This window comes from Colobus angolensis, unplaced genomic scaffold (genome assembly GCF_000951035.1).
Source record: "Colobus angolensis palliatus isolate OR3802 unplaced genomic scaffold, Cang.pa_1.0 Scaffold30, whole genome shotgun sequence".
Taxonomy (NCBI): domain Eukaryota; kingdom Metazoa; phylum Chordata; class Mammalia; order Primates; family Cercopithecidae; genus Colobus; species Colobus angolensis.
The window spans coordinates 225,323-251,008 of record NW_012116266.1 but is presented as its reverse complement, the minus strand read 5'-3'; the positions used below and the strand labels follow the sequence as shown (position 1 = coordinate 251,008).

Here is a 25,686-nt window from a genome sequence, read left to right as displayed (position 1 = left end):
AGGTTTCATTAAAAAATCTTGTAAAGTTTAATTTAAAGTTTTAATGTCACTAAAATATTGTCTAGACTTTAGATGTCTTTCACAGTATTTCATTGAATAACTTGGTGTCATCATAGAAACTTTGTGGGGACACTTACATGGACTGTAGAACCAGGAGCTCAACTTTTAATTCTTGGCATTTTTCTATTATAATTGTTTTTTCTCTCCCAGAATAAGCGTGAAGCCTTTCCCACAGCGTCCTAATTTCATTCTCTATTAAACTAAAAAACTAATGTTTAGGTAGGCATTGTGGTATAATGGATAGTGTTTTGGATAGGAGTCAGTCTTGGTTGACAGTTGCAGTACTGCTACCAGGATTTGATTGAAGTCAAGTCATATATAATTTTTCTGGATTTTTGTGTCCATTTCTATGACATGAGCTACATGATTTTTGTAGCTAGATGATTTTTAAAAAGTGAAAATTTTACCTTTTAGGAAGTAGGAATATGAATGAGCATTTAAAAAATATTAGGTAGACATGGACTTAATATGTATGTAAATGACTCATTTAAGATTGTGTTTTTCTTTAGAAGATCGCTTCTTAACAACTTTGTCCAGCCAGAGCTCCACTAGTTCTACTCATCTCCAGTTGCCTACACCACCTGAAGTCATGTCTGAGCAGTCAGTAGGAGGGCCCCCTGAGCTAGATACAGCCAGCAGTTCTGAAGGTAGAGGATAAGTCACTTTTACCGTATTTCACTGAATCTAAGACTGAAAGATGTATCATTGATTTACATGTGTCACCAAGAAGGAAAAACTGCTGATTCTTTGACATAAGACTCTTATCCCATAGAATTTTTGTTTACACTTACCAAAAGTGTTTTTTAGATTCAGCTTATTATCATATTGTTACTTCATTTAGTTACATTAATTGACATGTAAATATCTTAGTATAAAAATGTCACTTATCCTCATCTACCTTCTGGGGATTTTCCTTTCTTAGGTTTCATAAGGCACATGATTACTGCTTTGTACGAAAATAAGAGAATTACAACCATTTCTCTAAGGACAGATATTTGCTTCATGATAACAGATTCATGCCTTGCTTTCTGTTTAGGCGGTGACTACTAAATTATAGCATAAACTTTGAAATTAACTTTAAAATTGCTATTTAACTCAGGTATAATAGCCACAGTGCTTCGGAGATGTTTAAAAAAACAGGTGTCCCTTGGAATCAATGCTGTGTATGCGTCACTATTGTTACCTGTTTTGTCCCATAGTGGTCTTTTCCCTTGATCAGAAATTTTAAACTGTTATTGGTATAGTATACCTATGTCCATATTCCAGAAAGGAAAAGAACCAAAGTCAGCAGCTTATATTTTTTATTCTCCCTGAATATTAATATATAAGTAAACTATTTTTCATTTTAGATGTGTTTGATGGGCATTTGCTGGGATCCACAGACAGCCAAGTGAAGGAAAAGTCAACCATGAAAGCCATCTTTGCAAATTTGCTTCCAGGAAATAGTTATAATCCTATTCCATTTCCCTTGTAAGTATTATTAAAACCAGTGGCTCTTAGCAGGGGGGTTATTTTTCCTTAATTACTTGCTGCATATTTTAATATATTTATCTGATGCATGATTTTTCAATCCTAATTTTATTTCATCATAGTAAAAGAGATGTCTTTTGATACAATGTAATTTGTACAACACATAATCATTATAAAACAGTAGATGAATGGATAAAGAAAGCACTAGCCAATGTTACTTATAAATGTTTGAATTACTTGTTCTGGAAACACTTGTTTGTATATCTTTTTTCAAAGATACATGGCTGTATCTACTGATGTAATAATTATAAAAACATATTGCTGGTAATATATGAGGTTGGTATTACTCGTCTAATGATTTGCTGGGACATGGCATTGTCCTAGCACTGATGATGAACTACAGTGACTTGTCCAAGTTTTCATGTCATCTTTTTTGTATGGGGCTCCCTCAAATTTGACTGCCTGTGAAGTTTATTTTTCTTCCACTGGTTGACCGATGTGGCTCTCAAATGCTGCCCTTGTTATGGAACAAGTGTATCCAAAAAGTGGACATTTTTGTAATAAGGACTTACGCTTTTTAATTAACTGACTGATGCATTTATTCAGTCAGTATTTAAACTTTTATTTAGTGCCTATTTTAGTGCCCTATGATGTAGAATAAGATTTGTAAGGAACAGTCATCGCTCTTAGGAGCTCATAATCTTTGGAAAGATACAGTTAGGACTCACAGTACAGTATGTGATATGTTACATGATAGTAAAATATAAAAGTTCCCTTTTTTCTCTACTTTAGACCTGAATATATGAGTTTCTTGATTGGGCTGGGATCCCTGTTATGTTATGGTCTTTGTTCATGCTCTCACATTTATTTTTATTTTTTAAATTTTTATTATTTTTGAGATAGAGTCTTACTTTGTCACCCAGGCTGGAATGTAGTGCTGTGATCTTGGCTCATTGCAACCTCTGCCTCCTAGATTCAAGTGATTCTCCTGCCTCCCCAGGTAGCTGGGGGTGTGCGCCACCATACCTGGCTAATTTTCATATTTTTAGTAGAGATGAGGTTTCACCATCTTGGCCAGGCTGCTCTCACTCCTGACCTCAGGTGATCCGCACACCTCAGTCTCCCAAAGTACTGAGCTACTGGACCCGGCCCTTTTAAATTTTTTTAATATAGTTTTTTTCTTTTTATTTGTTTCTCTTCTCTCTAAACTGCTCTTTGTGAAACACATTCTTTTTAAATCATTCAGTCCTGTTCTTTCTAAGAAGAATGTACTAGACCCTCCCCTTACCTCCTGCTCCAGTCGTAGTAGGTTTCTATTATATGCTCTTATGATTCCTGTCTTGGTCCGTTCATGCTGGTATGATGAATTACCATAGACTGAGTTGCTTATAGACAACAGAAATTTATTTCTTATTGTCCTGGAGGCTAGAAGTCTGAGATGAGGGTGCCAGCATGGTTGGGTTTTGGCAAGGGTCCTCTTTTGGGTTGTAGATTGCTATTGTCTCTTTGTGTTCTCATGTGGTGGAAGGAGGCTGAGAGAGCTGTTTCCGATCGTTTTTATGAGGACACTAATCCCATTCATGAACACTCCACCCTTATGACCTAAATTACCTCCTAAAGGCCCTACTTCCTTATACCATAACATTGGGGGTTAAGATTTTAACATAGGAATTTTGTGGGGGCTGGGGGGATAAACATTCATTCTATAGCAATTCTCTCATAGCACTTACCACAGAGATTATATTTATTTATTTATAGGATTGTCTGTTTCTTTGCCCCCACTACACTATAAACCCTATGGTGCCAATGTTTTTTTTCATCATTATATTGTTAACATCTCACACATGTAAGATCCTTAAAAATAGTTTTTCTTCATATTGTATCCTTGGCATGTTCGGTGTTCAGTAAATAGCACCTAAATAAAAATTGACTGTGCCTAACAGTGCCTAGGTGAGTTAGGGTCGGAGTCAGGGGAGCAAAATTTAAGTGGAAATGGAGCTACACTGGGTCTTTTGTATGATAATGGTAGAGTGGCTGTGTTGCATTGTTTATTATTGAACTAGTAGTGTGTCTTCTCCACAATTTCTGGAAGACTTTCTCTCTCTAGCTTATAATGGAACAAAATATCTTAGACTTCTGCTGTTGATTGTAGATTTTTTTTTGAGGTTAGTATGGCCAGAGTCATGGCAGTATGGAAAGGTTTGTTTGGAGTGACTATTGCAGAACCCTCTGATTTGAAACCTGATTAATTCTGATAATTTTCTAATTGCCTTCAAAAACTTTCTCGTGATATCTTTTTCTTTCTTAATGATTCAAGTTATATCTGCATACATTTTGGCTTTCTTAATTCTTAACTCTACAGTACTTAGTTAACTTATGTATTTTAAAAATTTTCATAGTGATCCAGATAAACACTATTTAATGTATGAACATGAACGAGTGCCCATTGCAGTCTGCGAGAAGGAACCCAGCTCCATCATTGCTTTTGCTCTCAGGTATTATTCATGGGACTTTGACTTACGATGATATCTATGTATTTTATGTATGTCTGTTAATCCCTTATTTTTGGAATCTTTCACATAAAGCAGAATGATTAAATATAAGTAAAAATATATGCTCTTTAGTCATGATAGCTTGTTCTTTTTTTGAGACAGAGTGTCACTCTGTTGCCCAGGCTGGAGTGCAGTGGTGTAATCTTGGCTCACTGCAACCTGTGCCTCCTGGATTCAGGCAATTCTCCTGCCTCAGCCTCTCAAGTTGCTGGGACTACAGGCACATACCACCATGCTCGGCTAATTTTTGTATTTTTAGTAGAGAAGGGGTTTCACCATATTGGTCAGGTGGGTCTTGAACTCCTGACCTCAAGTGATCCACCTGCCTCGGCCTCCCAAAGTGTCGGAATTACAGGTGTGAGCCGCCGCGCCTGGCAGCTTGTTCTTTTTATCCATAAAAATCTTCTCTGTACCCAAATAATGGAGTAAAGGATGATTCCTAAGTAAGCTCCTAATAACTAAATTGACCTGGCAAGTTATTTACAGAGCGTTGAATCCTCTATCCATTCTGTTAAAATATGTTTTCCCTTGTATCCCTTCCCTCAGTTACTTATTGACATAGTACTTGGAACATCCTGCCTTGTACAGTCTGAATATCTTTTTTGTACCATTCACTCATTTTCTACATGTGAGGTAAAATTTTTCTACTTAGAAAACAGCAGTCACCTCTTATCCATGGAGGGTATGTTCTAAGAACCCCCATGGATGTCTGAACCTACAGATAGTATCGAACCCTGTAAATACTATGTTTTTTCCTATACATACATACCTATGATAAAGTTTAATTTATAAATTAGCCTAGCCACAATAAGAGATGAACAACAGCAATAGCAAGATAGAACAGTTTTATAACAATAAACTATAACAAAAGTTACGTGAATGTGTTCTCTCTCTTTCTAAATATCTTAATGTTTTTGGACTGCTGTTGACTCTGGGTAATTGAAACCATGGAAAGTGAAACTATGGATGAGGAGGTACTACTGTAATGCTGTTCTTACGCCTTACTCTGTAGACATTTCTGACTTTTTAGTTTATACAGTTATGTATCTTGAAGATATATCCACTTAAAAATATATATAGTATATCTAAAAGGGCAAAGCTTTTAAATTTTAAGAATATCTTGGTGGTAGCTGAACTTAGTTTAAGTAGAATCTAAGACGTTTAAAGCAATTTTTTCCCACTGGAAGGCATTACAATGTTTAATTTTTCTTTTTAGATAGTGGTTACAAGGAGTCCATTTATTCAACAAATATTTGAATGTTTACAAAATGTGATATGCTAGGTATTAGATGTATAGGAGTAAATAAGATAGATTTACATGCCTCGGCCTTTATGGAGTTTAGAGTTTACTATGTAGATAATGAGGAATTTTTTCCTTTATAAGATTCCATATGATACCTTTTTAACCTTTGCCTTTGGCCTTTGTGAACATAGTATAAGCTTCTCACTTTATTAGTCGTAATATATTAATAGGTAAGAAAGGTAGGAGAGTCAGCCAAATCAAAAATATTTTTTATACCATTAGGAAGTAAGGATTCTAGTTGAGATCATCTTTTTTCAATGTCTTAGAAAAATAATACATCCTCACATGCCTCTCTTGTTGCATGACATTTATCTAAAGCAGGGCTCCCAGACTGCTAGTCTAAGAGTCAGGTTTTTTTGTTTTTGTTTTTTCCTTTTTGGTTAATAGAACATTAAACATTTTTTTCCCTTAAAGTTTAGTACTTTAAGTAGAAAAGCACTCTCAAATTATTTTTTTCTCTATTGTACTAAACACTGAGGCTTCAAACTTTTAAGTTACCTGTTCAGTCCCTGAAGTCATTTGATGTAAATATTGGTAAATAGGCTTTTAAAATCTTTGTTGAGGATATTGATACTGGTTGATGAGTCAGTGGGTCATATTTTGTATTACCTTCTATGAGGACATTGACCTTCCTCATGAAGCTTCTACTTGATTGCTTTTGTTAATTAGCCAAAATTATTTAATTATGGAAAGTTATAATGATTGTGCTTCTATAATGCAAAATTTACTGTAAACCGTATGATTTACTTTTAAAGACTAAGTTAATGTTTAACATTTTTCAACCTATTTTTACCCTAAGTTGTAAAGAATACCGAAATGCCTTAGAGGAATTGTCTAAAGCGACTCAGTGGAATGGTGCTGAAGAAGGGCTTCCAACAAATAGGTGATTCATGATTGAGTAGAAACTATTTTAATTTAGTTATCATTTTCTATATGCTTGTACTTCAGTTTTATTATAGCATTTTATCAGCATAAAAATTTCTAGGATTCAGATAATGGCACTCATTCAGCCAATAATTGAGACAACAAAGCTCAAATATAGCAAAAGAACTTAAACAGTCCCTTAGAATGCAGTTTTACAATAATTGCAATAGCAGTTAAATGTATATTCAGATTTAATGACATTTTTGAAAAAAATGAAAAAGTTTTTATTTAAAAACTAAATTGGTATTTATTTTTTATTTTTATAAAATTGTAAAATTGGTAAGCTACTGCTTGACTTGGCAATTTAAAGTATCTGTGAATTGTTTATAATAAGTAAAGGTCCTAATACTTCAAAAACCAAATCCAAACCAGTTCTTTTGGCATGTTCAGTATTTTAGACTTTTAGACAGAAATTGTCACATGCTTATTATTATGATTCTTACTGAAATAGAGCTTCTAACTCTACCAACATGATAAAATTTTATCTGAATTATCATTGTGAAAACTAGTGTGAGAGAAAGGTATTGATATTTTCTGTAATTGTTTGATGTATGGGTGCTGATATAGTGTTAATGGACTTGGGAAACATAATTTATTCCTCCATATATTTTTATGGTTACAGCATTTCACTTTCAGTCTAGTAGATATTAGATATTTCAGACTTTTTTTTCTGTGTTCTAGCCTGTGTTTATGTAAATTATGAATCAGACTTTTGATATTGTAGGTAGGGTTAGGTAGGAAGTAAATCAGTATACAACGTAATTAGTGTAGAGTACCTACTATTTTCTGTTTGACTTGTATAAAACTAATTTTTCCTTTTTTTTTCCCCTCATTTTAGTACTTTAGATAGCAGACCAAAGAGTAGCAGCCCTATCAGATTACCTGAAATGAGTGGAGGACAGACAAACCGTACAGCAGAAACAGAACCACAACCAAGTAAGATTACACATGGAGGAATCTTTATAATGAGATTTACCTATAATTATGGTTTGAAAAAGAAAATACATAAAAACCAATTAGTACCGTCTGGCAATGATTTACTACTTCTGATCTCTGAAATATAAATTTAGATATTTTTGTATGTCCTCTTTATAGGTGTTTTTCTTTTCTTCATTGATTCTTATCTCAAATGTAAGTTCAAGGTATTGGATTGGAAACTTTTAGAAGCTCTTTGGTCTATGCAAAAAGGAGGATCTGCTTCCTAGAAGAGCTTTCAGTTTAAAATATACAACCTAAGATGCAAGATACATTTTTTTCCTTTTTAGTTTTACAATATTACTGGCACTATGAAAATAAATTTTCATGCATTCCCTCCTTTAATCCCCCTAATAACCACGTAAGAATTATTTGACATATCCTTATTTTTCAGAAAGGAAGTTAAAATTTAGATTTAGTAACTTGCTTAAGATTAGACAGTGGTGGAGCTAGGATTTGAATTTGTGTTTCTCTGACTTTGTCGGGAATACATTCAGCTACAAGTAACAAAAAATTCAACTGTAAGGATTTAAACAAATGACAGCTTATTTTTCTAACATAACCAAACCCGGAGGTTGGCAGTTCCTGGCATTTGTTTAGCTGCTCAGCATTGTTACACCGTTAAGGGAATAGTTTCTCTATGATTCCTTTAAGTTTTCCTCATGTTAAAAGTGTTCCATTTTTGTTTGAATTTGAGGCAGAAACCAGGGTGTTGCAAGCTGCAGCTGTTTTCTTTCATTAGGAACGTAGAGGCTCTTCCTTGAGTCTCATTGGTCAGAACTGGGGCTCGTGGCTACTCCTGACTGAAAGAGACAGAGAAAGTAGGGAGCAGCATTGTCCCAGTTGGGTTATACAAATCATGATCCTTTCCTGGTGCTGTACACATAGTCACACACCCCACCCCGCTCCCCTCTTCCCCTAAGTTGGCATTCTGTTAGTAGGGAACCAGGTAGGAGTGGATATTAAGGAGGCAATACTAGTGTCTGTTACCCAAGTAAGCACATTTATGATTGACATTTTCTGTGAATTTTGTAAATGGTAAATTTGCAATAATTAGAATCATATTAATAATATGATGAATGAAGCTCAAAACTAGGAGTAAAAGTATAGAGCAAGCTTTAGTAAATTACTGGCTGTTTGATGGCCTTTTTTATTTTTTGAAAGATGCTAAAAAGGAAATCTTATCTTTTCCTGTGTTGGACTGTAGGAACACAAATGACAAAAAGATGTTACCTTTAACTGAATTTTTGTAGCTTGTGAAATTGTTTTGTGTTCGTTTAATTAACTATATTGCAATACTGTAAGAACTCAGCCCTAATTTAATCCTGTTGCTTAAGCTGTGACTGCCTTTGAAAGATATTTTTGAAAGGCTTTCTAGATAATTCCCCATATTTTTATATTCATCGAGCTGAGTGTTAACCCTCCATCTTTTTTTATGTTTTTATTAATAGTGGTTTTTGTTAAAAAGGGTGCTTGATTATGCAAAAACAACATGTGGAACAATAAGTAACAACATATGGGACATTGTGCAAACAAAAGTATCTGCATTACTCAGATTAATTAACTTCATATAGTGGTTACTGCTAATAAAGAAATAAGTTGAAAGTTTTTATTTTCCATCTGCAGTGACCTGTACTTCAAATTAATATGTAACTTCTTATTTTTAGCCAAAAAGGCTTCTGGAATGTTGTCCTTCTTCAGAGGGACAGCAGGGAAAAGCCCCGATCTCTCTTCCCAGAAGAGAGAGACCTTACGTGGAGCAGATAGTGCTTACTACCAGGTTGGGCAGACGGGCAAGGAGGGGACCGAGAATCAAGGCGTTGAGCCTCAAGGTGTGTTAAAGAAGAATAAATATGCTTATTCTAGGCTTTGATTTTTTAATTTTAGTTGCATATATTTCTTACAGCCTTAAATAGATAATTCTTAGTGCTGAAACTGGGGCATTCCTTCTCTTCTCACTTGTCAGTGTGTTAGAGTGGAAAAAGCATGGCACTGGGAGAGTCCAACTAGTTTCAGATTTCACTGCCATCATGTACTGTGTGGTAGAATCAGAAATCTTTAGTTTCCATAACCTGTAAAGTGGCAAAAACAATGTCTTCCAAGGTGGATGTGACATTCCATATGTAAAAACATCTGTCTCAATATGTAACTCATATTATATACTCAAATGTTTTCTTTCTTTTCAAGTCCCTGTAAAGCTGCAGCTATTTATGTTGCCCTTCATTTTGACATTTAAAAATTATGTCTAGTGCTGGGTGAGATAGGCCCATGTCTATCATCCCATCACTTTGGGAGGCTGAGACGTCAGGATCACTTGAAGCCAGGAGTTTGAGACCAGCCTGGGCAATAAAGTGAGACCTCTGTCTCTACCAAAAAAAAAAAATATGTGTGTGTGTGCGTGTGTGTATCTACCTCATTGTGTTTGGGTATAGGTTTAGATCAGGAATAGGCAGACTGTGATGACCTCTTTTTGTAAATTAATGTTCATTGGGAAAACACCCATTCATTTACTTATCATCTGGTTACTTTCACTTTATATTGGCAAGTTGAGTAGTTGGAACTTTTTCAGAGTGAAATATTTACTCTGTCTCTATACAGAAATAGTTTAGTGTCCTATGAATTAGTGGTTTAAAAATAGCAACTGCTGGGCCCAGTATGGTAATCCCAGCACTTTGGGAGGCTGAGGCAGGTGGATCACTTGAGACCAGGAGTTGGAGATGAGCCTGGCCAACATAAAGAAACCCCATCTCTACTGAAAACAAAAAAATTAGCCAGGCCTGGTGGCGCATGCCTGTAATCTCAACTACTTGGGGGGCTGAGGCACGAGAATCACGTGAACCCAGGAGGTGTAGGTTGCAGTGAGCGGAGATTGCGCCATTGCACTCCAGCCTGGGTGACAGCAAGACTCTATCTCAAAAAAACAGACAGACAAAAAAAACAACTGCTATAATAAACTTGACTAGTAATTAAGATACCTGTTTTGTATTCTATAGGCTGCTTGCTATTGGACTGTAGCTGTTTATAATGGCATCCTTGGAAGGCCTAGATGCTTCAAAAATTATTTTGAAATGTGAAACTTAGGGGACTATTTGTTCTTCTAGATATTAAGATGTATTTCAAATCTCTAATAATTAAACAGAAAGTAGTAGGCTTGCAATGCAAGTCAGTCACATATTAAAAAAAGCTCTGACATAGATTCTAGTATATTTTATGTATAAAAATATATTTTAAGTATATTAATATATAATTGTATTATATGTTAATTATGTTGTATAATTATATATGTTATATGCTAATAATAAAGTTATATATTATATAACTGGTATATAATTTTGTTTTAAAATTATATTTTATAAAATAATATTTTATATATATTTTATATAGCTTAGTACATGATAAAGCAATGCAAACGATTGGGGAAACATTATTCTACACACATGGGGAAAATAGTCATAATACAGAAGCCATGGAATTTCTTGGTATAAGAACTGAGTTACTATATTGCCATTGTAGGAATCATTCAGTTGTAAGAGAAAGTATTCAACGTAAATTCGCTATTTCTCTAATTTAAAAACTGAAATTCCAAAAAAACTTAACATTTTTATTGTAATCATTTAGACAGTTTTATTGTATATCTTATGCTTGCTTGATAGTGACTTGAGTAGGATATTTTTGCTTTTAATTTGCTAAGTTTTTTTGTTACATCAAGGAAAAAGGAAAGGACAAAATGAACTGATAATTACTCAAAACCTTGGCTTTACTAATGATATTAAACCTTTTAGATGAAGTAGATGGAGGAGATACACAAAAGAAACAACTCGTAAATCCTCATGTGGAACTTCGTAAGTATGCGATATTATATCATTGGTTCGGGGAGAGGGACTACAGTTGAGCCAGCTCTATTATTTGAGAATTCTAGCTTCATACTGAATAAATGTCCCAGTTCTTGAAATGAATATTAAGTCTGTGTGCTGATGTGAGGTATATTTAATCCATAGTTTATAAAGTATACATTTAATATATAAAGAAATTTTATCAAAAGCATAATTTATTTGTAAATTATGCTTTCATTTCTGATAGTTAAACATTTACTTATGTAATCTAGAGCCACAGAGTTTTGACAATTGGATTTAGAATTGTGTATATGGGTGCCAGAAATGTATTATCCAGAATAATATGTACATTACATTTTAAGATGTTTATTAAGCATTGCTATAAAAGTACAATGATGTTAATGTGGTAGGTAACAAGGGTAAAATTAGAACTCAGTCATATTTTTTGTGTGTGATTTTCATTTTTTTCTCTTTTTTTGGAAAATATGTAAGGATGGTCATATGATGTTCTTTAATTCCCCCTGAAGATCACTTTAACAAAATTGTGATAAATAGGGATTTCGGTCTAACATGCAAAATGCCATCATGGAGAAACTTAAATGGTTGTATTTGGCCAGGGCAGGGGATGAGGGAGTGGAGGAGGAAAGATATTTTCTGAGTCGTAAAGCTTTTTTAAAAAACTTCTGTTGTTTATAGAATTTTCCGATGCTAATGCCAAGTTTTACTGTCGGCTCTACTATGCGGGAGAGTTTCATAAGATGCGTGAAGTGATTCTGGACAGCAGTGAGGAAGATTTCATTCGTTCCCTCTCCCACTCATCCCCCTGGCAGGCCCGGGGAGGCAAATCAGGAGCTGCCTTCTATGCAACTGAAGGTGAGCCTTTCTCATTGTTTATTGATTGGTTCAGTAGTCTCCATCTCTTTCCCTCAGAAAATGCAGCAGGAAGGATATTGCTTAATAAGAACTTTCATAACTATGACCTGCTAGGTTTAACAGAGGTGTTTATAAAGTTTTGTTTGGTAGTTTTAAAAAGTAGATCTTCTAGAACTGAACTTAGATGTGTTATTGACAAAAGTAGAGGGTCTTTGACTACATAAATCCACAGGATCCCTTCAGTTCATTGAGAATTGTGTTCTGATCAGAATTTTCACTGACATTAGAAAATTTCCCTTAAAATCATAAAACAACCCAATCATTTAGGATCTTTGGAATGATGTATTATAGATTACAGTATGTATCGTGATTGAGTAAACACATGAAATTTCTGCCTTTTAGATGATAGATTTATTTTGAAGCAAATGCCTCGTCTGGAAGTCCAGTCTTTCCTCGACTTTGCACCACATTACTTCAATTATATTACAAATGCTGTTCAGCAAAAGGTAGAAATCTAAAACCATGGTCTGTAATCAAAGTTTGGTGGCTTTTTTTCACATCCTGAGTCTTTCTGTTAGTCGGTTCTTGTGTTGCTATAAAGAAATAACTGAGGCAGGGTAATTTGTAAAGAAAAGATGTTTATTTGGCTCATGGTTCTGCAAGCTGTGTATACAAAGCATAATTCTGGTAGCGTCTGTTTCTGGTGAGGGCCTCGGGAAGCTTACAGTCATGGTGGAGGGCAAGGGGAGCCAGCATGTCACATGGTGAGAGATGGAGCAAGAGAGTGGGGTTGGGGGTGGGGGGAAGTGCTGCATTCTTTTAACTAACCAGATCTTGCGTGAACTCAGAGCAAGAACTTATTATTGCAAGGAGGACACCAAGCCATTCATGAGGGTTCCACTCCCATGACCCAAATACCTCTCACCAGGCCGCACCTCCAACATTGCAGATAACATTTCAACATGAGATTTGCAGGGGCAAACATCCAAACTGTAACAGTCCTAATGGCAGTTTTCTCTGTGGTAAGATATATGCAGGACATGAATTGATCTCTGTTATGCTATTGAGGTACTATAGGACTCAGAGATCTTAAACTCTGTATTTCCTGTGTTTGTTAGTGAGGAACCAAATGATCTTGAGCAAGTTGCCTTTAATTAATTTATATAAAAAATCACTTAAGACATTAAGACTGGATGAAATTAGGTGCACATTCAGTAGTTGGTAATTTTGCTGAGACTGAAATTTGAAACGTGTATTGAGAAACAAGGGGATACTTCCTTTAGCTAGAAAGAGTGGCAGCCAGTGGCCCAGGTTTGCTCACTTGTCATTGAGCAGCCACCAGTGTCCCCCACCCCAACCCCACTGTAATCTTAGAATCATGAAAGAGTTACATAGTTTTGGGTTTTTTTTTGAAGTTATCTTGGTTTATTGCATAGTATTGGGGGAAATTACATGTCATAATGAAGTTTTTGAACTTGATCAACTGAAAGATTATTCCTTGGGAGAATGTTAAGGATCTAATATTTTTATTGGCATTGCTGGTATACTCACTTCTGAGATTCAAGAGTTTGAGTTTTTTTCAAAGTCCTTTGGTCATATTAATAGAAAATTATGTTCAGTTATTACTTGGATAATCCTTACATTGGTATTAAATTATAAATAACCCTTTTTGATAAGAATTTATTTTGACCTTCTCTTGATTAGAGGCCCACGGCATTGGCCAAAATTCTTGGAGTTTACAGAATTGGTTATAAGAACTCTCAGAACAACACTGAGAAGAAGTTAGATCTCCTTGTCATGGAAAATCTTTTCTATGGGAGAAAGATGGCACAGGTAAGGGTATTGGACTCTGTGAAGCATTTAGCTACTGGAACCTTTTGTACCTTTGGTTCTTAAATACAGTGAATCAGAGAGTAATATCCTATTTTATAGTAAATATTTAACTTTGGTTACTAGCCCATATTTAACTTTTGACTTGCTCAGCCTTGGAGAAAGAACAAAGAGGAATTATTCTTGTGGGGCGGTCTTAAAATACAGCATGTCCAATATTCTAGAATCACAGAATTGGTAGAATAAGAAGGCAGATCTACTTCCCACATCTTTTTTAAAGATTAAGAAGCTGACGCCTACAGAAATTAAGTACTTAATCAAAATCACTCAGTTATTCCTAGACTCAGGTTAGTCTAATTTCTAAAACAGTACTCTTCAAAGAGCTAGTCCTTGAACTGTTTCTAGTCTGTGATGAGATAAAGAACGTGTGTGCTGGAATGTAATTCAGTGCACTGCTTTCTTCATTGAGAACACCTTCTATGAGAAAAATGTCAGCTGAACTAAACAATATACTTAATAATGTAATTGATTTATATTCTGGCACTAGTTCCCTAATGTCGTAGTGAGCCAGGAGCAACTGACCAGCATTGGTCTGTAGAATATACTACAGGTTGTACTGGTCCTGGTACTCAAGTCCCCTGTCCTTTGAGTGCATTGCTTTTCCTACCACCCAGATATTCCTACGTTATGCTCTTCTACATTGCTGTAAGTAAGTGTCCAGAGTTTGGTATCAAAACTTTGTTTCTTAAGACTATTTGCATCTCTCTCTGTCTCTCTCTCTCTCTCTCTTTCTTTTAAACACGGTTTTGTGATCCAATGATATATTTCTGGAGTTACCTGTTAATGTATCTTAAAGTTGATTAAATTGGCCAGTGTATTTCGGAAATGTTTCAGTAATTGAGTACCTAGGTGTTAATTTTAAATGATAGAATTATATTACTGTGTATTTTATGTACTGTACAATGATATCACCATGCATTTAAAAACTTATGATTCAATTTTCAGTTAAACTTTGGAGTGTATGTAATGGTATTGACTATAAGGAGTCTTTCTGCCTTTTTGATTTACTTACATTAACTAATCGTTTGTGGCAACCCATACATAAGTGACAAAGCATTTTCTTTCTGCTAGGTTTTTGATTTGAAGGGCTCTCTTAGGAATCGGAATGTAAAAACCGACACTGGAAAAGAGAGTTGTGATGTGGTCCTGCTAGATGAAAATCTCCTAAAGATGGTTCGAGACAACCCTTTATACATTCGTTCTCATTCCAAAGCTGTGCTGAGAACCTCGATCCATAGTGACTCCCATTTCCTTTCTAGCCACCTCATTATAGATTATTCTTTGCTGGTTGGGCGAGATGATACTAGCAATGAGCTAGTAGTTGGAATTATAGGTAAGTCAATGAGTATCCTACTTATATTTCATGATTGAAGTCAGAGTCAAATTTTAAAGATTCTGTTGAACTTGGTCTAATAATAGCTTATTGAATATTTTCACAGACTTTCATTTGAAATTTCACAAATAACAGTTTTTTATTCTAGTCTCTTCTACTCAGTTTCCTCATTTTCATTATCTTTACCAAAAATATGTGAATTCAAAAAGTCACTTATAAATGAGGCCCTTTGTGATTGTTGTGAGGATTAAACAAGTTAGTGTGGAGAAAACCCTGAGAACAGCACTTGGCACATTGTTAGCACTCAGTAAAAGTTAACTGTCATAGAAGTAGTAGTAATAGTCATTGCTATTGTCATTTGATTATATTTATTAACATAGCTTTATTGCTAATTTCACTCCTTCTACCCCCAGATTATATTCGAACATTTACATGGGACAAAAAGCTTGAGATGGTTGTGAAATCAACAGGAATTTTAGGCGGACAAGGTGAGCAGAATTTTTATTCTGTTTAAATTGTTCACATGTATTTCTTATCAGTTAAAATTTTAAAAGTGGATACTGATTCTTTTTTTTAGTTGTAAAAAATAAGTGATTATCATTGATTTCATTGTCATTTCTAAAGTGACCAAACCATAATGAGAATTGTATAGGTGGGGAAATACTGGGTGTAAATTTGAGTTAAAATGTCAGAGGTTCTCAAAAAGATTTCTTAAAAAGCCAGATGTTCTGAATAAGAGATTGTCTTTAATTAACACTTGAGACTTCCAAGTTCTCTAAGCACTGTTAGCCTCATTTGTGCTTTTAGACATCTCTCATCTCTAGACAGGAGCTACTCTTTTTAAACAGAAACTCCTACCAGGTAAGACCTTGTCCCATGACATGTGGCATAGCAGATAACCTTTCCTGCTCACTTAGACTGCTTCTGCATGTGTATCTTTAAGGCAGTTTATATGAAAGAACATGGTTAGTTGACTTCAGTTGCCCAATCAATCATTTAACAGCTTTCCCCCCCTTTTCTCTTTCATAATCTTAGGTAAAATGCCAACAGTGGTGTCTCCGGAGTTGTACAGGACTAGGTTTTGTGAGGCAATGGACAAGTATTTCCTAATGGTACCAGACCACTGGACAGGCTTGGGTGTGAATTGCTGAAATCAAGCACATATTTTGAAATGGACTGTGAAGGAAAAGGGGACAGGAACAAAGGACCAAAAATAAGCTACATGTTTTATTTCTTCATTGTGTTCACCACTGTATACAAAGGCTTTTCAGTTCTGTGGCTCTTTAGACTGTCCATAATGGAATGGTAAAAACTCCATGAATTTGCACTTTGGTTTTTGATACCTGTGGATTAGCTGTCTATAGGTTGGGAAGTGGCTTGAAAATTTTCTTAAGCTAAAATACAGACATGTTTCAAAGGGCTAAAGTTGGAGATGAGTAGATAGGGTAAAAAAATGGGTTAAATTTGCTAGTTTATTGTTTTAAGAAGAAAACAATGTCTCATAAATTGACTATCCTGGCATCACATTTAACACCTTCTCTGCTTAGAAAGCATTTGTAGAGCTGCTGAATTTGTTTTGTGTTTTTCTGTAATAATTTAATGTTACTTATTAGAATTTCTGAAACCTTCACAAAAATTCTGATTTATTCCATTAATGGCCAGTTAAACACGTGGGCATTTATTGTTTTATTGAGGAATTTGACTTAAACTGAGAATCCTGTCATGTTCTTTATCTTTCCAGCTTGCCTGTTTTTGAGTATGTTTGATGTTTTTAAAATTTTGTTTTCTCTGTAGATGACAGGAGGCTACAGCCATTAACTTTAAGCCTTCTTTTTGCGATATTTTTACAACTTGTTTAAAACTTTTGTGCAATTGATATATTAAACTGCATTTACTTGCATATGCTCATATTCTAGGGTTTTTTCTCTATTTTCAGGGTATCATAGTAAATCATTAGTAAATGAGTCTGTAGTTACTAAACCCTAATGAAGTAATTATTAATGAAGGATTTTTAAAATATAAAATAAATTAGGCCCAATCCAAGAAACTGAGTGAGAGGGAAACACTTGTTTTTTTCAGAGGCAAAGTGTCTTTTCAATATAACCAGCAATTTATTAGTGGCATCTATAAAATAAAAAAATTTGCACTTGGACATCCCCTTTCCACCTTTCTACATAATGGCTAGTTCTGACTGCTAAGAAGTGTTAAGAAATAGGCCGGGTGCGATGGCTCATGCCTATAATCCTAGCACTTGGGGAGGCCGAGGCGGGCAGATCACCTGAGGTCAGGAGTTCAAGACCAGCCTGGCCAACATGACGAAAACCTGTTTCTACTAAAAAGACAAAAAATTAGCCAGGCATGGTGGCATATACCTGGAACCCCAACTACTTGGGTGGCTGAGGCAGGAGAATTGTTTGAACCTGGGAGGCAGAGGTTGTGGTGAGCTGGGATTATACCATTGCATTCTAGCCTGGGCAACAGAGCAAGACTCTGTCTCAAAAAAACAAAATGAAACAAAACAAAACAAAAAAAAAGAAAGTTGTTCTTAGTAAGGAACTTCTTGTTTAATAGCATTTTTGTTTAAAAAGTGATCAGAAGTAGTAAACTATCTTTGAGGAAATACTGTAACCCCAGAATATTTCCTCTTGACTTCTTTTTGTAACAAGGATAATTTGGGGATTTACAAAGTTGTAAGGATTTCACTGTTTTTGGACTGCCTATAATAATAGTACATTAGCCTTCACATAATAAGAAATCTGGACAAGTTCAGTTACACAGTATGATGAATACTTGAGTAGGAACATTATAGAAAATTTGCTTTAGAGAATGAAGGCAGTAGGTTGGTATTTGGTGCTTATTAAAAATGTGGTTTGTTTTGAACTGGAAGCAAGTTGACCAAGGACTTACGACTAATGTGATGCTTAAGTTCCGCTTGACTCCTTTTAAAAATGTGTATGTGCCTTTTAAAGATACACAAAACACTGAGGATTTTAGTTTTGAAATCAAAGACTAGTAAAGGAGCTGTACAGAAGTAAAAAAATAAATGTGGAACATTATTCACTTATTTTGTGTCCAGGAACAATGGATTTTGTATCTGATTTAAAATGCCAACACTGTCTTGTCTCTGTTCATTTTGTCTGTGAGGATACTGAGTGTTATTTATCCTGTCCATTTCCTGTAGTCATGAACGCTTGAAGTATAAGGTGTCTCCTACTAGGTGCAATCAGGTTGTTTCTTTGTTTTTAGTTTCAATTCTATGTGCATAGCAGGAATGCTCAATAGGAATGGCTTCTGACAATAATGTGTCCTGTTGATTTTGTTTTCCTTGCCCATGGCTTGAACAACTATGTTTTAAAGTACTTTTGTCTAGTAGGTAACTTTGTGGCAAAAATTTTCAATATAATACATTCTGAAACAGTAGTTGCTGCCTTGCAAAGGTAATCTCTCCTTTTAAAATTGGACAGTATTAATGAAGGGGAAATGTAAAATTTAACTTTCTGTTGAGTGGTAGAACTGTATGTCTGGTCCCTTGCTGCTCTTGTTTAGGCCACTATCATAGATATGAGATATTTCAAATACTGTACTACTCAGTGTTAAGTATTAAATGGCTGTTTTCCTCTCCTTCAAGGCCTAGAGTATATTAATTCTGAAAATTTAGGAATGAGGAAGAAATCTTAATACTTCCTTCCTTAACATACAATATGAGTCCCAAGAATAATTGATAGTAGCAAGAGAAAACTATGTTAGTAACATGTTGCTTTGTACAAAAATCTTATTTATAAATGTGAAGCTTTTTGATGCCATCAAAACTTATTAAAAAATAGGAAGGATTTACTTTTTTCTAATTCTGACATAAGAAAAATAATGGGAACAAGCTGTTGCAAGCTCTTTTGTAGTCTATTGAATACTTTATATTCAAAATTTCTTACAAACTATAATTTTTTCCATGATTTAGCAGTGAGTGGTTTTCTAGCTTTGGCTCTTATTAGGTATTGTAAATACTAGGGTTATATTGACATCAGCTTTTGTGATGGCTTTGTGGTCATCAGCTTCATGACATTTTACCCATTTGCAGTTGACCCTGTGTAAAACTGCCAAGGGAAGTAATTACCTGTAGGAGTTTGCTGAGCTTGAAGAGTGAAAAGTGTTGTGAATGAGCCTGATCATAAAACGGATCAAGCCATTCATTATTCCTCAAGTATTAATATACTGACTTATGCAGTATTTAAACCATCTAGTGCAATCCCTTTTTGTTTTTTGTTTGTTTGTTTTTGTAACACAGGTGCAGTGTATTATAGAAAAAATAAAAACTACAATCATTAGCAGTTTTAATACTGCTGTGTCAGTTTTGTAAAAAATGTACATTGTCTTTTGACATGTTGAATTTTAAACTAGAGAAATGACATTGTAAATCATAGTAGCCTCTTTTAATTTAATATGAAAAATGCCACTATATTGAAAGTACTTAATGTATTATATTGTATATATTTCTCTACTTTGGTTCTAGCTATTTTATATGATTGATATGTTATTTAAAAGATAACTGCCTTGAACTTTTGGAGACTTGTAATGTAAATAAAGAAATCTTAACAAACTGAGAATCTACTTACTCAACTTAGTTTTGAATCTGCTTGAAGAAATTGACAACAAAAGGAAATGGAGTTTGTCGTGCAAGCCTAGTCTCTGTGTTACTGATGGAGGGTGTCCAGGTTCTTGGCGTTTTGAACAAAGAATTGGACAAAACACACAAAGCAAGGAAAGAATGAAGCAACAAAAGCAGTTTTATTGAAAACAAAAGTACATTCCACAGGGTTGGAGCACTGGGGCACAAGAGCTCCCGTTACAGAACTTTCTGGGGTTTAAATACCTTCTAGGGATTTCCCATTGGTTACTTGGTGTACACCCTGTGTGAATGAATTAGTGGCCTGCAATCAGGCTGATGGGTTGCAGAAAGCAACCCATGAGGCTGAAGTGAACTTACAAAGGTTAAACCCTATGCAAGCGTCTGGTTATGGAAAACAACCAATCAGAGGCTCAAGTTACAAAGGTTACAGCCTATGCAAGCATCTGATTGGTTGTGGAAAGCAACCAATCAGGCTGAAGTGAAGGTACAAAGTTACACTCCTATGCCAATGTCTGGTTGCAGAAAGCAACCAATCAGAGATACTTTAACTTTTCAGTCTGCCATGCAGAAAAAGGAGGAGGGTGCTTGCAAAGGGAGTGTTCCAGTCCTTTTGTTACTTCGGTGTGGAAAGCTGGGGATTTCCTTTTGATTTAGTTATAGAGAGCCAGTGTGAATCGGCCTTAGGCTCCCTGCCTCCAGACTATTCTGGTTCATCTGGCCTGGCAGTGTCGCTTTCTGTTCTGTTCATTCTCTTCCTGGTTAACCACTGGAGAATCTGTAACTTAGGTAAACCCACAGTTCATTTCAGCCAATAATGGGCAAGCAGCATTGCCCTTCTTTCTTCGATAGGGCACTAAAGGAAGAAGTCCCGCCCTCTTCCATTTGCGATTGGCTGAGCTTGTGGGTGGGCAGGGGTCTCCTCTGCCAGTGCCTCCGTGCTCCAGGGGACCACAGGTCCCCTACGTGAGGGGAGGCTTCCCTCTCACGGGAACTCACACCTGTGGGCACGAAGCTGGGAGGCCCACCCCCTGCCTGGGTTCATGCAGGGGAAGGCGAGGGTGACTGGGTAGAGCGTGCCCTGAGAGGTGGCTGGGCTGGTGGCCAGCTGTGCAGAGAGACCGGTAGGTGGCAGATCTGCGGGGCGTCCAGTCGCTGCCTCCATGTTCGCGTGCTGGGCGGGAGGAGCGGATGTGGCTCGGGAGGCAGCCCGCTCTCCATTCCCCATCCACCCACAGGTTTCTTGGAGAGAAATTATCTGATAAAATTCCTGGGTTAATATTGTTAAAAATGGAGAATTTTTAAAAATGATTTTTCCCTTGAAAATGACCTTTTTATGCTTCGAAGCAGTTTGTCACCAGCTTAGTGCTTTTTCTTTTCTCTTCTTTTTCTATGGTAAACGAAAGCATTTCTTCAAGAAGAAGGCACAGGTTCCTTGAACAGGTAAGAAGAGCTCCCCACTTGTCCTCCCGCCTTCCTCGGAAGCAGCCCCCACGGGGTCTCCTACTGGTCCCTAGGAACTTTCGTGTCACACCCGGAGCCGCGGCCTCCCCGAGCCCCTCGGGGCCCCTTCCCTGGCAGCTGGGATGAGGGCAGAGTGCTCCTCGCAGGTCACTTAGTCCTGAGGTCCTCGCTCAGGCGCTGGGCATGCCTGGGGTGCAGGACCACGGTTCTGGGCCAGACCTGTCTGAGACTGTGCTTGTGCGGCCAAGGCCGCTCCCAGGGCCCTGCCGCCCTCCCGCTTGCTTGAGGCTCTGGAGTCTGGCGGGTGGCAACCTGGCCTCGTCCATCCAGCCACCCACCAGGTGCCAGGGTAAAACAGCACCTGGAAGCAGTTGTGGCCTGCTGTCACCAGGCTGCCTTCTGTGATGAAGCTGGGGCCCGGGGTTGCAAGGCCCTCCTCTTGTTGGCATCAGCCAGGCACGCAGTACTGTCGTGGCTGACCCAGGCCGTGTGGCACCCGCTGACTGAGAAGCCAACCTGAGCACCCAGCCGCATCTACCGCTGGCCTCAGACATCAGCACCCCAAAGGGTATGTTGGAGTCCCATGGTGGAGGTGCCCGCCGCTCCTCCAGGCACTTGATGTATACCGAGGATCCTGTGCTTGACGTCACGGGAGGCATCAGCCAGGAGCACGTTGCTGGGATGCCAGTCCAGGCTGAGGACGGGGGAGGCATCAGCCAGGAGCACGTTGCTGGGATGCCAGTCCAGGCTGAGGACGGTGGAGCCAATGGGCTTCTTGATGTACTTGCACACCCACCAGTTATTCTCCCGCTGGAAATAACAGATGGCAATAACACACAATTGCCGCCCACAGCAAACTTGTCCTGTGGGCCCAATACACACAGCAGGCAGTGGGTGTGGGCTTACCCGCCCAGTCCGTCAGCGTCCACACAGAGGCCTTGTGGCATGTGCCACAGATCATGATGAGGTTACCCTTGGAGGCCCAGTTGATGCCTGTTACCTGCCCGTTGTGCTCCTTGAGCTCGGGCACCTTGGCCCACTTGGCCCACTTGGCCCCACTCTTACAGCTGTGCACTTCATGGTTATTGAGGCAGATAGATGGTGGCCATCTGGGTGCGGCCCTTGCTCCAGGCTTGGCAGCGATGGGTTCCTGCAGTCAGCTGTGGGAGGTTGTAGTTGCTCTCCTTTTCAGAGTACTCCAGCTGCAGACTCTGGGCAGGACGTACCCAACCAGTGCTCTGGATTTTTGAAGTAAAAAATGCATAATGCAATTTTACCATCTTAGCCATTATTTAATTGTAAAATCCGATAGTGTTAAGTGTAACTGTTGTTGTGAAACAGATCTCCACAACTTTTTCATCTTGCAAAACTAAGTAACTCCTCTTTGCCCCTACTCCCAAGCTCCAGGTAACTACTGTTTCTGTTTCTATGAATTTAACTACTTACATTACCTCATATAAATGGGTTCATAAGTATTTGTTTTTTCTTGCCTGGTTACATCACTTAGCATAATTTCTTAAGGTTCATTCAAGTTGTAGCGCATCAGGATTTCCTTTTTTTTTTTTTTTTTTTTTAAAGGATGAAGACTATTCCTTTGTATGTATATACCACATTTTGTTTATCCATTCATTTTTCTTCAAATGTTTGGGTTGTGTGATGTTTAATTATGTGTCAACTTGACTGGGCAAAGGGCTGCCCAGATAGCTGGTGAAACATTATTTCCAGAAGAGACTAGCATTTGAATTGGCAGGCTGAATAAAGATCTGCCCTCATCAATGTGGATGGGTCAGAACAAAACAAAAAGGTGGAGAAAGGACCAATTCTCTCCCCATCACCCCCGTGCCCTTGAGCTGGGACATCCATCTTCTGCCATCAGACATCAGAACTTCTGGTTCTCAGGCCTTCAGACCCCAGAAATTATACAGTGGTTTCCCTGGTTCTTAGGCTTTCGGACTCAGACTGCGGTTTCACTGTATGTTTCCCTGATTCTCGGGCCTTTGGACTTGAACTGAATTACAGCATGAACTTTCCTAGTTCTCTAGCTTCCATATGGCATATTGTGGGACTTCTTGACCTCCATAATCATGTGAGCTAATCCCCATAATAAATTTCCTCTATGTATCTATTTCATATAGATATGATATCTATATATCAATCCCATAGATAAATAGATGTCTCATATATATGATATCAATGTCTCTCTATATAGATGTCTCACATATGGCATCTATGTATCTATTTCATCTCTATATATCTAATCTATATATAGATGTCTCATATCTATATAGATATATCTATATCATAGATGCATAGGTATCATATATATGCCTGTTTCTTTGGAGAATTCTGACACAGGTTGCTTCCACCTTTTGGCTATCATGAGTAATGCTGCTGTAACCATGGGTATGCAAATACTTCTTTGAGACTCTGCTTTGAGTTATTTTGGGTAAATACCGAGAAGTGGATTGCTGGATGATTTGGTGGTTCTACTTTTAATATTTTGAGGAAATTCCATATTGTTTTCCATAGTGGTTGCATCATTTTATAATCTCACCAAGAGTGCACAGGGTTTCAATTTCTCTACATCCTTACCAACACTTGTTTGTATGTTTGTGTGTGTTTAATGGGTGTCCTAATTGGTGTGAGGTGACATTTCGCTGTGGTTCTGATTTGTACATCTCTGATGATTGGTGGTGTTGAGCATCCTTCCATATGCTTGTTGGTCATTTATATATCATCTTTGGAAAAAATGTCTATTCAAGTCTTTTGCCTATTGTTTTTCCTTACAACTTTTATTTTAGGTTTGGGGGTACATGTGCAGGTTTGTTACGTGGATAAATTGTGTGTCATGGGGGTTTGTTGTACAGATTATTTTGTCGCCTAGGTAAATGAGCATAGTACCTGATAGGTAGTTTTTTGACCCTCCCCCTTCTCCCACCCTCCACTCTGAAGTAGGCCCCAGTGTTTATTGTTCCCTTCTTCGTGTCCGTGTGTACTCAATGTTTAGCTCCCACTTATAAGTGAGAAAATGTGATATTTGGTTTTCTGTTCTCGCATTAACTTGCTTAGAATGATGGCCTCTAGCAGCATCTATGTTGCTGCAAAGGACACGATTTTGTTCTTCTTTATTGCTGCATAGTATTCTGTGGTGTATATGTACCACATTTTCTTTATCCAGTCCACTGCTGATGGGCATCTAGGTTGATTCCATGTCTTTGATATTGTGAATATTGCTATGATGAACATATGTGTGCATGTTTCTTTGTGGCAGAACAATTTACATTTCTTTGGGTATATACCCAGTAATGGAGTTGCTGGGTCGAATGATAATTCACTTTTAAGTTCTTTAAGAAATTCTAAACCTCTTTCCCCAGTGGCTGAACTAACTTACATTCCCATCAGCAATGTCTAAGTGTTCCATTTTCTCCACAACCTCACTAACATCTGTTATTTTTTGACTTTTTAATGATAGCCATTTTGACTCATATGAGATCATATCTCTCTGTGGTTTTGACTTGCATTTCTCTGATGATTAGTGATGTAGAGCATTTTTTCAAATGCTTGTTGGCTGCATGTGTCTTCTTTTGAGAAGTGTCTGCTCACGTCCTTTGCCCACTTTTTAATGGGCTTGTTTGTTTTTTGCTTGTTAAGTTTCATGTAGATTCTGGATATTAGACCTTTGTCAGATGCATAGTTTGTGAATATTTTCTACCATTCCATAGGTTGTTTACTCTGTTGATAGTTTCTTTTGCTCTTTAGTTTAGTTAGGTACTACTTGTCAATTTTTGTTTTTGTTGCTTTGTCCATTTTTAAAAATAGAGTAATTTGATTGTTTTATTGTTGCATTGTAGGAGTTCTTTATATATTATGCATGCTATTGTCTTATCAGATATATGATTTACAAATATTTTCCCTTATTCTGTAGGTTGCCTTTTCACTATTGTGTCCTTTGATGAACAAAAGCTTTTTTTTTTTTTAATTTTCTGTTATACTTTAAGTTCTAGGGTACATGTGCACAACAGCAGGTTTGTTACATATGTATACATGTGCCATGTTGGTGTGCTGCACCCATTAACTCATCATTTACATTAGGTATATCTCCTAATGCTGTCTCTCCCCCAGCCTCCCCACCCCACGACAGGCCCTGGTATGTGATGTTCCCCTTCCTGTGTCCAAGTGATCTCATTTTTCAATTCCCACCTATGAATGAGAGCATGCGGTATTTGGTTTTCTGTTCTTGCAATAGTTTGCTGAGAATGATGGTTTTCAGCTGCATCCATGTCCCTACAAAGGACATGAACCCATCCTTTTTATGGCTGCATAGTATTCCATGGTGTATATGTGCCACATTTTCTTAATCCAGTCTGTCACTGATGGACATTTGGGTT

The 25,686-nt window shown here is 37.1% G+C and overlaps 1 protein-coding gene and 1 pseudogene across 1 annotated transcript in view; one reads left to right on the top strand and one right to left on the bottom strand.

The window, feature by feature from the left end:
- The window catches only part of PIKFYVE (phosphoinositide kinase, FYVE finger containing), a 94,284-nt gene extending 74,459 nt beyond the window's left edge, over nucleotides 1–19,825 (top strand). Inside the window, exons 30-42 of the mRNA XM_011949826.1 lie at nucleotides 570–707; nucleotides 1,410–1,530; nucleotides 3,930–4,025; nucleotides 6,185–6,268; nucleotides 7,148–7,245; nucleotides 8,952–9,116; nucleotides 11,067–11,126; nucleotides 11,814–11,990; nucleotides 12,393–12,496; nucleotides 13,695–13,823; nucleotides 14,952–15,213; nucleotides 15,627–15,701; nucleotides 16,249–19,825. Coding sequence (XP_011805216.1) covers nucleotides 570–707; nucleotides 1,410–1,530; nucleotides 3,930–4,025; nucleotides 6,185–6,268; nucleotides 7,148–7,245; nucleotides 8,952–9,116; nucleotides 11,067–11,126; nucleotides 11,814–11,990; nucleotides 12,393–12,496; nucleotides 13,695–13,823; nucleotides 14,952–15,213; nucleotides 15,627–15,701; nucleotides 16,249–16,364 — 1,625 coding nt within the window. The 3' untranslated portion in view covers nucleotides 16,365–19,825. The remainder of the gene's footprint in view (nucleotides 1–569; nucleotides 708–1,409; nucleotides 1,531–3,929; nucleotides 4,026–6,184; nucleotides 6,269–7,147; nucleotides 7,246–8,951; nucleotides 9,117–11,066; nucleotides 11,127–11,813; nucleotides 11,991–12,392; nucleotides 12,497–13,694; nucleotides 13,824–14,951; nucleotides 15,214–15,626; nucleotides 15,702–16,248) is intronic.
- Nucleotides 19,826–21,844: 2,019 nt separating this feature from the next.
- On the bottom strand, nucleotides 21,845–22,562 carry LOC105517451 (annotated as a pseudogene).
- Between the last annotated feature and the right edge of the window lie 3,124 nt (nucleotides 22,563–25,686).